We start from the raw sequence: 15,310 nt of genomic DNA on the forward strand, positions 1-15,310 counted from the left end.
TTTCAGACAGCCCTCGACCAAATACATTAGAGACTACAACAAAGCAGATTTTAGCAAAATTAACACTGAACTGAACACTTTTTCAATTTTTTTTCGTGAGATTGCTCCTTCTCGTACAGTAGATGAAAACTGGTTGTTATTTAAGAATAAATTATTATGGCTTGTTGAGAGACATGTACCTCTTGTTCGCATTCGCGGTGATTTATGAAAACCTTGGTTTTCTAACACACTTCGGAGGCTGTCGGGAAGGAAAAGACGTCTGTTTCGTGATGCGAAACGCTCTAAATCTTGTTCAAAGTGGGACAAGTACTTCAAATGCCTGCGCAAATACACTAGCACTTTGAGACAATCCAAAAAGAAGTTCTTTCACCACAATTTGTCTAACATCATGCGTGTCAAGCCCCAAAAATTTTGGAATATTCTGAAACCAAACAATAGCTCCACTAACATTTCCTTGACTTATCTTGATGGTTCAAACGTGCCGCTTGATCAGCGGTCAAACGTAATGAACTCATATTTTTCTTCTGTTTTCACTCGTGAGCCTGCACTGAAGGACTTTGATTTGCCCAGCCACAGTTTTCCCCTCATGTTTCCCATTACGATTAATTCTCAAGGCATTATGAAACTTATTGATAACCTAAAGATTTCTAGTGCCCCCGGGCCAGATAACATCACTGCTAAGATACTAAAAGGTACGAAAGCAATTTCCAGTCTAATATTACAAATAATTTTTACCCAGTCCATTACTGATGGTTCACTTCCAAATGACTGGAAGATTATTAAAGTGGTACCGGTATATAAGTCAGGCAGCCACTCTGATCCTTCCGACTATCGCCCCATTTCCCTAACGAGTATTCCCTGTAAACTCCTAGAACATATAATATATTCGCAAATAGCATGTCATGTCGGTGATCATTCCTTCTTTTTTCACAATCAGCACGGTTTCCGGCCTGGTTTGTCACGCGATACACAGCTTTTTGAATTTATTACCGAACTTAACCTGAACTTAGACTCATCACTTCAAACTGACATCATATATCTAGACTTCGCCAAAGCATTTGACTGTGTTCCCCATCAGCGGCTTTTGGCCAAACTTTCATGCCTCGGTCTCGACCCTCTCGCACTGTCATGGATCCGTTGCTTTCTTACTAATCGATTCCAGTACACAGCTATCGGAAATCATTGCTCAACCACTGCTAGCGTCATCTCCGGAATACCACAGGGGTCCGTCCTCGATCCCCTTCCCTTTCTCATCTTCATAAACGACCTTCCCAATGGCATATCATCCAATATCCGACTTTTTGCAGATGACTGCGTAGTCTACCGTCGCATTACAGACCCAGCCGACCATGCAATGCTCCAAAAAGACTTACATTCATTAGAAACCTGGTGTTCCAACTCTTTAATGAAACTTAACATCTCCAAATGTAAAGTTATGCAGGTATCCCGTAAACACTCTAACAAGAATCACCCGTACTTTTTAAACTCGACAGCCCTATTCACCGTTGAATCGTATCGTTATCTCGGTATCACTATTAATAGCAAGTTGACCTGGTCTGACCATATAACAAAATTGGCTACCGACACTAATAAATCACTTGGTTACGTCAGGCGTACCCTTGCGCTGTGCCCCTCATCCACAAGAAAACTAGCTTATGAAACTTTTATTCGAAGTAAACTTGAATACGCCTCAGCTATTTGGAGCCCGCACGAAGCTTACTTAATTAACATGTTCGAATCAATACAAAATCGTGCCGCTAGATTCATCGCTTCCAGGTACAGCCGTGAAGAAAGTGTCAGTGCGATTAAACCATCTCTAGGACTCGAACCATTGGTGTTGCGTCAGAAAATTGCGAAACTGTGCCTTTTCCAGCGACTTTATTATAACTTCCCCGAACTGCATGGAAGGCTTCTAATCCCACCAACCCGTACATGTCGTCGCCTTTTTAACTCTTGCAGCATCCAGCGCTTGCATGGTTCAACATTTTCCTTTCATCAATCGTTTTTGCCTAGCGCCATTATAGAGTGGAACAATTTAACAGATGAGTTGTCAATGAGCGCAACCCCATTATCATCAAGCAGCTGCTTACTGATCACTTTAAACCCTAACCTTATAATTACTGTACTGTGCCTTCATTCTCTTGCGATTGCCATCTCACATCATGACTGTTCTGCTGATTTGCTTTTGCATTCTATTCAGTGTGCCTCTTGGCTTTTGTTGTTGTTGTTTGTTTGTTTGTTTGTTTCTTTTAATGCGAATCCACAGGCTGAGTCTTGTAAGAAATTGTAACCATAGCTTTGTTTCTATCCTTATCTTCTGTAACCCCCCTTATGTAATACCCCGACAGGTGTCCTTAAGGAAAAATAAATGATGATGATGATGAATCGACATCACTATCGCATTCCAGTTCCAGAAGAACTGTTCACGTGGCTAAGTGGGTGTACAGTGTTCTCAGTTTTGGATGCTAAGAGTGCATTTTGGCAGTTAGCTCTTGACGAAAGCAGCTCGTATTTGTGCACATTTGCCACACCTTGGGGACGCTATAGGTTCCTTCGGGTACCATTTGGCCTCAATACAGCCCCTGCACTTTTTCAGCAAGCAATTGACAGTATCCTTGAACGTCAAGGCCTTGCCACGCCATACTTTGACGACATCTTGATCGCATCAAGAACACTTGAAGAGCATGTGGCACACTTGCGTGAAGTACTCAGCACAGCCCGAGCTAACAACCTCAAACTGAACTATGACAAACTCAAACTGGGTTTGCCCTCAGTCACCTACCTAGGACATCAGCTGACACAGCAAGGCATCACTCCTGATCCCAGTAAAGTCAAGGCCATCAATGCAATACCAGCACCAACTAGCAAAGCTGAGCTTCTTCGCTTTGTGGGAATGGCAACATACCTTATGAAGTTCGTCCCGAATTTATCAGCAGACACAGCCCCTTCGAGGACTTCTTAAGTCTGACATCGCATGGTACTGAACTCCTAAGATGACGGATGCATTCAATGAGATCAAGAACAAGCTGACAACAGCGCCAATGTTGCACTATTTCGACCCAGCACAGGCTATAGCCATATCCACAGATGCAAATTCCTATGGAATCGGCAGCGTCCTACTTCAGAATGGGCATCCAGTAGCCTATGCGTGTGCAGCACTCACACCAGCCCAGCAGCGCTATGCGCAAATTGAGAAGGAACTGTTAGCTGTGGTGTTTGCCTGTGAACAGTTTCACTATTATGTCTGTGGTCGCAGCATTGTGGTTGAGACTGATCACAAACCTCTCATCGGTCTTCAGTGCAAGGATTTCCACAAAGTTTCCCCCCCGGCTACAACGCCTACTACTTCGACTTCAGCGCTACAATGTGAAGTTGGTGTACATACCTGGTAAACACTTAACAGTTGCAGACACTCTGTCTCGAGCCCCTGATCCAGCAGCAACCATTAAGACCTCAGACCAAGAGTATCGCGTTCTGACCTGCACATTGGTGCAGGCCTCAACCCCAAAGCTAGCTGAAATAATAAGCTGCACAGCTACTGATAACACACATAAACATGTAGCCTGGTACATCCAGAAAGGCTGGCCTGACAAAATCTCAAAAGTTCCGCCAACAGTGAAGCCCTACTATTCAACCAGGAGTGAACTGTACACAACTGATGGATTTCTCTGTTACGGTGAACGACTTGTTGTGCCCCAGGCATGGCAAAAGGACGTACTCTCAAGGATCCACATGACCCATCCTGGCATAGTCTTGTGTAAGAATACAGCTCGTCAGAGTGTCTACTGGCCTCGAATAAGCCAGGACATTGAGGAGATGGTATCTGCTTGTGAGCTCTGCCAACGCCATCAGCGAGCTAATCAGCGAGAACCGCTCCTTGACAGAGAACTGCCGACGCGTCCGTGGGAAAAAGTGGCAATGGATTTTTTCCATCACAATAGTGCCGCATATTTACTTTTAGTAGACTACTACTCCTAGTTTGTAGAGGTCAAGAAAATGTCAACATCTGCAGCCTCACCTGTGATCTCAGTGATCAAGGACATGTATGTACGGTTTGGCATACCTTCAGAAGTCGTGACTGATCAAGGACCTCCATTTGACTCCACTGAGTTTAGAAACTTCAATAAGGAATGGGACATCGTCCACAAACCCACATCACCTCTTTTCCCTCGCTCAAATGGACAAGTTGAGAGAACGGCCCAGACAATAAAAACAACAATGACTAAAGTGCTTTCTGAGGGCAAGGAACTCTCAATGGTGCTCATGAACCACAGAGCAACTCCGATGAATGGCCTCCTATCCCCAGCAGAGATGCTTATGGGAAGAAGGATAAGAACGTTTATTCCAGCCCATCCCAGAACCTTGTTACCACACTACCACCATAAGGAACTCCAGAAGAAGCTTCAAACAAGGCAGCAGGCACAGCACAAGTACGCAGACCAGCATGCTCGAGACCTGCCTCCATTGGGCAAGAACCTGCCAGTGTGGTTCTGGCATGGAAAGAAATGGGAAAATGCAGTCATAACCCAAGTAGGCCCAGAGCCACGGAGGTACACAGTCACAGCAGCCAATGGTCAAGCGTACATGCGCAACCGACACTACCTACGAGTGCGACGCCACTCAAGGGATCCCCACGAAACACCTGAAGACTACTATCCCGTTGAGTCAACAGGAGAAAGTGAGCCACACCATTCCTCACGCCAAAGTCTTCCGCCTGACCGATCCACAGACCCGAGAACGGTGCCAACGCAAGCATTCCCGAAAAAGACGCACTCGGGAAGACCAGTGAGAATTCCTTCAAGATTTCTCCTGTGAACGTCTTGTGTGTGTGTTTCTTTTTTGTCTTTTGTAGTCAGTTCTTGTGTGGCGGCGTGTTATGTAATCGCTAGCGCCCTAGCGCCCCCTACGTTTCCCTATGCTAGTTACGCAATAAACGCCACTCCCAAATGGGGATAGGCCAGTGCTGATTCAACCGCTCACCATGGCGTCCGTTGTACTTTCTCTTATCAGTCGTAATCCACAGTAATCAAGATATAACAGATATAACACTCTGTACCTCGCTAACGACTTCGTTAACATTAGATACGACGCACACGCGCTGTGACTGTGCCAATTTATTCGCAGCTGGCCTAGCTGTCTCTACAGTCCTCTGTTGGCACAGCACTTCGTCGCTCTCACTCTGCCCTTTAACGGCCTCTGCTGCCACTAAGGCATCGTTAGCTGCTAGCACTTCGAGTTCGCTTATGAACATGCTGCTAATCTCGCAAGTGCTACTCCTTCTCTAGGCTTTTGAGCAAAATCTGTTATCTACTTCCTCCCACTTTCGCTGCGTCCAGCCTACAGATTTCTCAAGCCGCTGTTGACTTCCTGCGTTCAACTGCTGCAAATCTTGCATCTCTTTGTTCACTGCTGCCATTTCTTTTTCAAGCTCTTGCCGTTTTTGCTCACGCTCTTGGCGTTTTCCCTCGCGCTCTTCGCGTTCTTGCCTAATTGATTCCTGTTCCTGTCTTTTGCTTAGAATTTGTTTACTTAGATGTTCGATTAATTTCAGATCCTTGCCACTTTGTAGAATAATCTTGCGAATCTCTGATTCCGTCAAGTCCTCGTCTACGTTTACCTCGAGCTCTTCACACAGCCACAACAGGTCAGCTCCCGTCAAACACATTAGGACCATGGTCGCTACTTTAAGCTTTGGCTCTGCTGTCACACAATACTTGCTGCTATACTCACTCAAATCAGAATACAAGTAAAAGATCCCAGCGAATCAAATAAACAAACACAGAGAAATTGAAGCCTGGTAAATCTTACAGCCAAAACCAAACGCTTACCCACTGAAGCAGCACCATATCACCAGTCCTTCTCCGCCGTATCCAGTCAGTTGCAAGAGGTGGTCAATCCCAAGTCGCCTCCAACTTGATCAGGATACCGGTCGGTCACCATGTGCCAACGTCCGTCAGCTGCCGTTGCTGTCTCCGAGTCGTAGCCCGATCTACGAGCCGTAGGCCCATCCCACCACTGCCACCAGATGTAGGATTTGGAGTCGGGCTTGTAGGACGATCGGGGGAAATTTGGGCCACAGGACTAGGCGAGCAGGGTTTATTTACATTATTTACAGTTTAAACAAAACATGCATCGACAGTCTAGCGTGACTCCCAAATGGAGCGCGCAAGACAAAGCATACAGCAAACGAGCACACAGCTCACGAGTACATTTCGAGCACGACAACGAGCACACACTAGCAGCCGACAACAGCCGCTTATAACCACTCCGTTCGACGTCATCATTCGACGTCATCGTTCGACGTCATCGTAGAAAGTCCTCGTGGTCGCCTTTGAGAGAAGGGGGTAGGGGTTTTACACACACACATGCCCCAGAGGTTTCAGTGCTCTCTCCGAGGGCAGACGACCTTTGCAGCGCAGTCGTCGTGGTATCCATTGCCCCGCGTCCCCGTAGTAAGGTGGTCACGCCCGACCCCAGCCGGCACCTCTAAATTCCAGAGCGGACCTCGCACAGCGGCCTCTGCCGCTGCACATTGTCTGGTGTCTCGAAAAGCGCATGGGGAGGTTCCGCCAATTACGTCCCCTCGAGAACTCCCCTGAGCTGACCCCTCGCCGCGTGGCTGCCGGTTATCCGCAGTTCTCTGAAGTGCGCCACCACCCCGGTTGGATCGAAACACGTGCAGCGGGATGAAATAGCTGCAGGCCGATCCTAACAACGCGCCATGTTGTCAAAATGCGTTACAGAGATCGAATAATCACGCGCGGGAGGCGACGTAACAGGAAGAACTCTTGGGGCCCCAGAACTGAATGCATTCGGCTGTCTAGAAAGCGAGTTTCTTGCAAAGCGCAGAACTTCAGGGTGTGCACACGGATTACGTCTGCATCGCCAAGCAGCAGCTGACAAAGACGACGCTGCGATGAGGCGTTGGACACGCCTCCGTAGCTCACGCTGCCATGACAGCATCAACGGAGTCAGTTGATTGACCCGAAGGGCAATACGGAGCTTCGTGGCAATATCTACCAATTCTTCTTACATACGTCGTCTGAGTGCACGTCCTTCAACTGAACAACGCAGACGCCACTGTACTGCCACCAACGCAGACGCCACCTTGAGCGCATCCCATGACTCTGTGTCTTATCTAGAAACCGTGAGAGGCTTGCAAGAACGCGAGCGTGGATCTAGAACGCGGATGTCGAGGTGCCAAGGTTTTGCTGATGAAAAAGCAGGGAAGCGAACTTCAAGCATAACTGGTCCGTGATCGAAAATATAAACACGAGATGAAGGTAAAGTTATCACACCAGATTGGGAGACATACTGAGCTGAAGTGCTTGGCACATAGGCACGGTCTTACCTGCTTGACGACGCACCGCGTCGCCACGTCCAGTCAAATGGAGAACCACGAAAAGACCGATATGCTTCCAGCAACGAAAAGTGCTGGACGAGGCGACGCAACTCCTGTGCGTTCGAGTCAGGGTGACCCCAGCCGGGGACTTGCACATCTGCTCGCGTGTCTAAAACGCAGTTAAAATCTCCAATACGCACCCCGTGACGAGCGTCCAGGAAATATACGTCCAGGTCACGAAAAATATTATTGGCCTGCGCGGGTCCATATATGCACAAAATCCGTAATCTAAATTAATATAGTCTATGGTTCAAATACTGGTGCAAGCAAAGATAAAAGGTGAAAGTGAACGTTGCTTGTCAGAAATACGTGAGAAAAAGAAGGCCGCGCCTAGCATGTTTTGGAACCACATAAAATTAGTAGGCAGGCAGCCTGGAACAATAAAACAACATATCCTATACGAAGATGTAAGCAAGCTGGAAGGGGACCCGACATTAAAATACATTCGAAAAATAACAGCCGCATCTTTCCAAGACATTGACGACGTTGTAGTTCAAGAAAGAAATAGCCTAAATGATAACCAGATGGAAAAGGAGCTGCTGTTGACATATTTCAACTGGAAAAAATTATGGAGTTTAACGTGCCAAAACCACTTTCTGATTATGATGCACGCCGTAACTCCGGGAAATTTGAACACCTGGGGTTCTTTAACGTGCACCTAAACCTAAGCACACGTGTGTTTTCGCATTTCGCCCCCATCGAAATGCGGCCGCCGTGGCCGGGATTCGATCCCGCGACCTCGTGCTCAGCAGCCCAACACCATAGCCACTGAGCAACCACGGCGGGTATATTTCAACTGGAAGAAATCCGAAGAGGACATTGCCAAACGCACAGGCACAGGGCTAGACGAGGTTCCCGTAAGGCAGATCAATGAACTAGGACCAAAAAGTAAGGAAGATCTTATGAAAGCAGTAAAAGAAAGCCTAAAATATAGTCGAATACCAGACAGTTGGCGACAATGTAGAATTAATCTAATTTATAAAGTTAAGTGGGAGAAAGATAGCATTCACTCGTATAGACCGTTGACCATTACATCGGCAATATACAGGTTAGCAATGCAGGCAGTCAAATTAAAGTGCAAGCAACCCGCCGTGGTTGCTCAGTGGCTATGGTGTTGGACTGCTGAGCACGAGGTCGCGGGATCGAATCCCGGCCACGGCGGCCGCATTTCGATGGGGGCGAAATGCGAAAACACCCGTGTACTTAGATTTAGGTGCACGTTAAAGAACCCCAGGTGGTCCAAATTTCCGGAGTCCTCCACTACGGCGTGCCTCATAATCAGAAAGTGGTTTTGGCACGTAAAACCCCATAATTTAATTTTTAAATTAAAGTGCAAGCATGGGCAGAGAATAATGGCATTTTGGGATAACTTCATAATGGCTTCAGGATAGGCAGGCGTTTGGATGATAACTTATTTGTCCTTACTGAGAGTATTCAAATATCAACAGTAGAAAGGAGACCGTGGTATGTGGCCTTTTTAGACATTACAGGAGCGTATGACAACGTAAACCGCAACATTTTGTGGGATATTCTGAGAAGGGAATTGGCATAGGTAACGACCGTATTAGGGTTGGTAGTATCGATGAACGATTATTCGATTAAAGGTATCCCGCAAAACGATTGACCTTCATCCATGTCCACCTTCCATTTAATCGACACAGTCGATTAATCTTTTTGAAATCGTGCTACAATGCCAGCGCACGAGTACAGTGACCGCGCTGCTGTGCGACTGTCTTTGCGCGTCCCGAGTGATGCCGAGCCGAGCGCGTATCCCTCGGTGCTTGATTGTCTGCCTGCAGCGGTCGATTTAGGCACCACTCCTCGAAGCCCTTGGGTTCAGCGAGAGCAGGGGGAAAGTAAACACGTCTGCAGTAAGATGCGATTGGAAGATTGGTGGAAGAAAAGTAGGGAAACGACAAAAAAGACGGAGACGTACAAAGTTCCCAATAGGGGTTCAGAAAGTTTGGTGACGGGAATTCTTCGTGTTTATTTTTTCCTTTTTTTTTTAAACATAGGTAGTACATTAGGTAATATAACAACAAGAGCTTGGTAGCGCAAGCCACCTACCTGCCCGTTCCAATGTCGACGCTCATAGCATCCATCGACCCATCGCGAATACGTCCCTGAGACACCCATATATCCGGTTTTTATGTCCACGGGACATTCCCTGGAGTCTTGACCACCAATTTCGCACGTCCATTGTACATCCGCGGACATGTGCCAATATTCTCCCGACGTCCGATTGTCCAGTAATTGTCTTCTAGATGCCCAGCAGACATGCATAGTCTAATGGTGTACGCATACACCTTTAGCACATATTAGTTTATGTTCAATAATCCATATGCTATTAGTTTTTCTATCCGACTTTTTTGCTAAGGAAGCGTTATAAAATAGAGCAACAGGCCGCATATATATATATCTCTTGCGTGACCTTCTTGATTGGCCTGATGATGACAATCTAACAGGGGGATCACGGCGGCCACAGCCAGGTCTGCGCATGCATTTATGTGAACTCAGGGCAAGTTCTTCACCACAAGGTCACCTTTACTTTATTTTTCTTATAGCTGCGTATATATTGCAATATATATTGCAATTCCTCATTATCATCTCTTTTTTCTTTTGATGCCGAGTTTTACACCGATATGTCACACGGGACACCGATCATGACCATAGGAAAAATTCCAATAGAAATATTTTATGGGTTTTTACAGGCTTCATCTTATTGGATTATGAAATGATAAACCTGAAACACCAGCAAAGCTGCTAGCCGTTATTGTTCTATTTAATTATGCAATAGACCTGACACACTATAATAAAACGGATAGCCGGTATTGGCCTACTAGATTATGAAATAGCCCTAATACACTGATAAAACTCACGATAGCCTCTGTTGGCCTATCAGCTTATAAGTGCACTGGTGTGGATAGGAGTGCTGTGTACTTCGTTGTGCTTCGTTGTAGTGCTTCGTTGTACAAAGGTGAAATGATTGTTCATCTTAAAGCAAAGCTTTCTTGCGGTACCCTCCAGTACTTGGCTGATCGTAGTTGCTGCCTTGCCAAATAGCTCGCACACAGTACAGCGCTTATATGAGGAATCGTGGCATCATGTAGTGTACCTACAGATGTGCTGGTGGCGAGCTCTGAATCTCTACGAAATAATGCAGTGAAACAACAAACATTACCTGAATATCTTCTATGCAACATGCATAGTTTGGGACGCATAATTGCTTTATTAAAGCGACGCCTTCTGTGTTTTCAACCTGCTTAGTTGGCTTCCTGTCGAGGAAGACTGCAAATACAAGTTCATATGATGATGACTACTTCTATTGCATTCATTGGCACCTATAAAGCATTCCATTTGTCCATGGCAAGTTTATATCCCCACTTCTATTGCTTCAAGTGGGAGCCATAAAGCATTTTATTTCTCTCGTACAACATTGTATTACCTTGATACAGGACTGGCAAAAAATCTTTACGGGACCTGTACTCTTTGCTATGGGACATGTACGTTCTGCTATGGGACCTGTATTTTTCCTATTGGACCTATATATTTCGTATAAGACCAATATAGATTTCTACTGGAAATTGCCATGGGGATAGAGTCCGATCGGGATCGAATTTCTCCATCGCGACGGGTTCATTAGCGCAGGCTGACGAAGGGTGCCAATCGCGATAGCAAAATTCTATCAGGGTCGGGCCTGATCGCGATCTAAATTGTCCCGCGTGGCATCAGCATTATTGATTAGCACACGTATGCAGATGAGTTTTGGAGCACGTGATTGCGTTCACACATTGTGCGTGTAAAGCCCCTTAAACTTCAAGGGGTTTTATGCGCGTGCGCTCCGCCGGCTGCGGTTGTCGTATTTGGTTTCGATTTCGCGGTCTCGAGAGTGCGTAACATCATTCGGTATTGTTGGTAAAAAAAAAAAAACGTAATTAACTCAGCTCTTTCACTTCGCCACTTACCGAGGTAATAAAATTCGAAACATGGTAAGGCTAGGCAAGGCAGCGAACTGAGCAGGAGTTTTTTGTCAAAGATCAACAAGCGCGCGGTACGGATCGTAGGTGCGGATGAACACGCGCACTTCCGGTGCGCGTCGCACCTCTTTGACATCCGGCAATATCCGGCAACAGGTTTGAAAACTTGTGCATTCGCCGGACTTGTCGGTTGGTTGTTGCCAGTTAGGACACAGTGTGCCGAAGCGCTTCCCCGGCACAGTTACTAAACGCTGGCTGTGATGTCTCCAGACGTGCGTTAACCGACTGGTCCGACGAAGTGACGACGACCGCCGTAGCCGCACCGGAAAGGGAAACGATCGTGGGGGATAAATTGGTGGTGTGAAACAGCGTCGACCGGTTAGGCCTAGCAAGCGCTGCTGCAGCCGCCGGGTCAGTCGACATGGGTTGTGCTGTGAGTACCGCCGCCGACAAGGAGGCTGCCGAGCGCTCCAAAAAGATCGACAGGGACCTTCGTGCTGATGGCGAAAGACAAGCGAGGGAAGTCAAGCTCCTGCTGCTGGGTAGGTGATCTCACTACCGGCGCTCGCCCGACCTGTCAAGTTTGCGCGCTCTCATTTGACGTCCCGTAGACGCGCTCGTGCATTTGAGTGTTGTCATTGCAGCACCGATGTCGTGCGCCCTGAGTCTCCGCACGAGGCTCTCCAACTCGTGTGCAACCAGTGCGCGTGCCTCAAGAAGCGATGTCGCTAGCTCGCGCTTAGCCCTAATCAACCACTCCCACCGCAGCGACCAGCTCTGGTGAACCGGCCGGCTGGCCGTACGCCGGCGGGAGTTTCAGGGATTTTTGATTTTTAGCGCTAGCGATAAGCGCGTCCGCGAAGCTGATAGGCAAAGCGGCCAGCCATGTCTTATAGTTCTAGTGTCAACAAAGCTGGCACTCTCGCCTTTTATCGAATAGTTCCTTCCTTTCGCACGCATTAGGAACGGTGGCCGCGTGTCCCCCCGATTCGGCGGCGCGCATCGCCTGCGTGATCACACTGGCCGTGCATCTGTCTCCAGGCGCAGTTCGTGAAACAGATGTGTTATGGGCAGAGCACGGTGCGAAGTCCGGACGGGATGGTCGGCGCCGCTTAATAAACTCAGTCTCGGTCGCATCCGCTCCGAGTTGCTGCCGCAACACCTTTCGCACTCGGCGCAGAAATCGACCGGTCTATTGAAACATTTGCCGATTACGAGCCCGGTGCTGGTCGCAGCCACTTTGCGTAAGTAGCCGCTTGCAAGCTGTGTCCATCGATCACCTCAACAAGGATGCCCTTCAACTTGCCAAGATTTCGAAGGCACACGCTTAATGTGGAGCCTTCCTTACGGAATCGCTTTGGGAAAGGCGCAAATTGGGGGCGGGTTGTGACCGCCCGCCGTGTTTTCCTACCCCGCGCCCAAGGCTCGTGCACGAACCAGTGCATGCGCGCCGAGGGAGCAGGCGAGGCGTTCTTGTCGCGCGCAGCTACGTCTACGCGCTCGTCATCGCCGTAACGCATCGGCACCCCCGACTTCGTGGTCGTCGCGCCGAGGAAGCCTTCTTTCTCTGCGCGCGTCACGACCCCTGCGGCAGCCCTGCCCTGCCTTCCGTGTCGTTGCGTAATTAATGAGGCCATGTGTGCGGATCGCGAACCCCTCTGCCGAATTCTACGTGGCGGGCTCGCCGCAAGTGAAAACGATTTCACCCGTGCGGTGATCAGACGCCATTGCTGAATTCTCGCCGCAACCTTTCTCAGCTTTTGCCATAAATCTCGCCCTCCACCGGGGTTTTATGCAACAGTACTCGATTTAAAGTCTCGCATGCAGTGCCTTTCGCAAGGAAACATAACGTCGCAATTGCCTCTTTGCCGTCAACAACTTAGTGGCTTGGCCTGGCATTACCCCTTGGCCACGAGTGAAAAGTTGTGTTGCTTCCCATGTATTTGGGGCATGGTGTTAGCTCGTCATCTACCGAAGTAGTCCCTCATTGCACAGTTTTATATTAGCCTTGTTGCATCACTGGTGTTCTGCTCCTGAACACAGCGTTGCGAGATCAGCTCTCTACAGCAGGCAAACTTACTCGAAAGCATCTCGTAGCTCAGGGGTTCTTGGGATATATAGAGGGGATCGTGTAACTCTTGCACTTTAACCCTTTGCAGGACAGTGTATACAAAACACTTGAACTTTTTGAAGTCGAGAATTCGACAAAAGCCTGTTTGGTCGGGATGAAACATGAAGCAATAAAACGACAGACACTGACTAGAAGAAGTAATGAAAATGAATAAAACTTCAAGACGTATAGGCTCCGCTACAGAAGCCTTGTTCACAATGGGTTGAAGGAAAGTTCATGCAAGCTTATGTATTCTTCAGCACATGGCATAAGCAACACATGTATGAAAGGGGGAGTGTTCCCTCAGTTTGATTGAGCATGTGACGTGTTTTCTGTATCTCCAGCGATTCCAGATACAGCCGTGATTTCAGGTTTCTTTCTTGGCCGATAATTTTTGAGCTTTCCCAGTCAATCTTGTAATATTTTACTGCATGCAGCAGGGCACGTTGAAAAAAGCAAGAAATTGTTTGCTCACGCTTGTGCAATGTCATGCAGCGTCGTCGCAAGATTATTCATATTTATTTTTAATGCTTCTTTTGGTCGGTGTCATTTCATTGCTTCACACTTCAACATATTTTGCGTGGTTTGAACAAATGTGCTTAGAAATAGTTTACATGAAATTTCACTTCTCTACACCAAGCCGTTTACTTGAAAATGTGGGATGTCTATGTCCCATTGACCCTCTAGGGCCTCAATGCAAATTATTTCTGATCACTTCCCTCGTGAACCAAAGCTCTGGAATTTTTTTTTCATGCAAGTAAAGGAGGTACTTAGAAGTAGTTTGCAACTAATTACGCTTATGTACAACATGCCATTTAGCTTTAAAAAGTGTGACTCAGTTGTCCCACTGACCTTCAAGTGTCTCAACGAAAAATTATATGTAACCACTTCCCTCCTAAAATGGCCGAAGCACAGTGGACAGAGTGGCAAAGCAGAGGCCATAAACAAAATCTTCGTGCATCAGCACCTTTTTGCATGCGCACTCATAATAGCAAGTTTTGTGGATTACCTCTCACCTCAAGATACAAAAGATGTAAATCTAAATGCAGGAAAAAGGAATAACTTGTAGGGCATCTTAAAACGTTTCCTTGCAAGTAAATGTGGGCCAAACTCAGTAAGCCCTCCAACAGTGAAAAAAGAAATGTTACTGGATTTTGCAGACTTTTAGACGGCACTTGTTCCCAAACCTATTCTCACATTAAGCGTTGAAAACTTTTGGTTAGAAGTCGGTGCCAACATAATGTAAAACTATTCCAATCTGCTTTTATTACAAATTGGCCATTAGCCCTCCGTGATGGGTAAGAATGGCTCGAGCTCTGCCCACATGGGCATGGCGCCCGCCCATATAGCCTGGACCCAAACAATTCTGACCTATCAGGTCAGATTTGGCCGATTTGGAATAAAAATAGATTGGAATAGTTTTACGTTACAGGGCCCCAGCACCAAAACAAATGATAAATTTCCCCTTTGCTGCTGAAAAGCCTGTATGCACATATATTAAAGCTTGATGTATATATCCCATTGTCCTGTAAAGGGTTAAACAGACCAACATTAAAATTAAATTGCACCATGTCTGTCTGTGTTGAAAAATTTGGAGGACGCTTAAGCCACGCCTTTTAAGAGTGGAACATGGTAGCATTCAAACATCCCCGAGTGCTTCTCAAGCTTCCTGGCAACTGCAGCTTACGGAACCGTAATGTTTACCAGGAAACGCTGGTGGGGAACACTGCATGAAGACGAGCCTTCTGGTAGAAATGCAAACTCTTCAGTTTGCCATGAGGCATCGGAAAGGATCGCCATCTGGAGGTGTTGCAAGGAAGC

General features: G+C 47.1%; 1 protein-coding gene across 1 annotated transcript in view; it reads left to right on the forward strand.

Annotated features, from left to right (window-relative positions):
* The first annotated feature begins 11,069 nt into the window (after nt 1–11,069).
* Galphai (G protein alpha i subunit) overlaps nt 11,070–15,310 on the forward strand; it is a 138,385-nt gene continuing 134,144 nt past the window's right edge. Inside the window, exon 1 of the mRNA XM_050172284.3 lies at nt 11,070–11,921. Coding sequence (XP_050028241.1) covers nt 11,801–11,921 — 121 coding nt within the window. The 5' untranslated portion in view covers nt 11,070–11,800. The remainder of the gene's footprint in view (nt 11,922–15,310) is intronic.

This window comes from Dermacentor andersoni, chromosome 6 (assembly GCF_023375885.2).
Source record: "Dermacentor andersoni chromosome 6, qqDerAnde1_hic_scaffold, whole genome shotgun sequence".
In the NCBI taxonomy this organism is placed as follows: Eukaryota; Metazoa; Arthropoda; class Arachnida; order Ixodida; family Ixodidae; genus Dermacentor; species Dermacentor andersoni.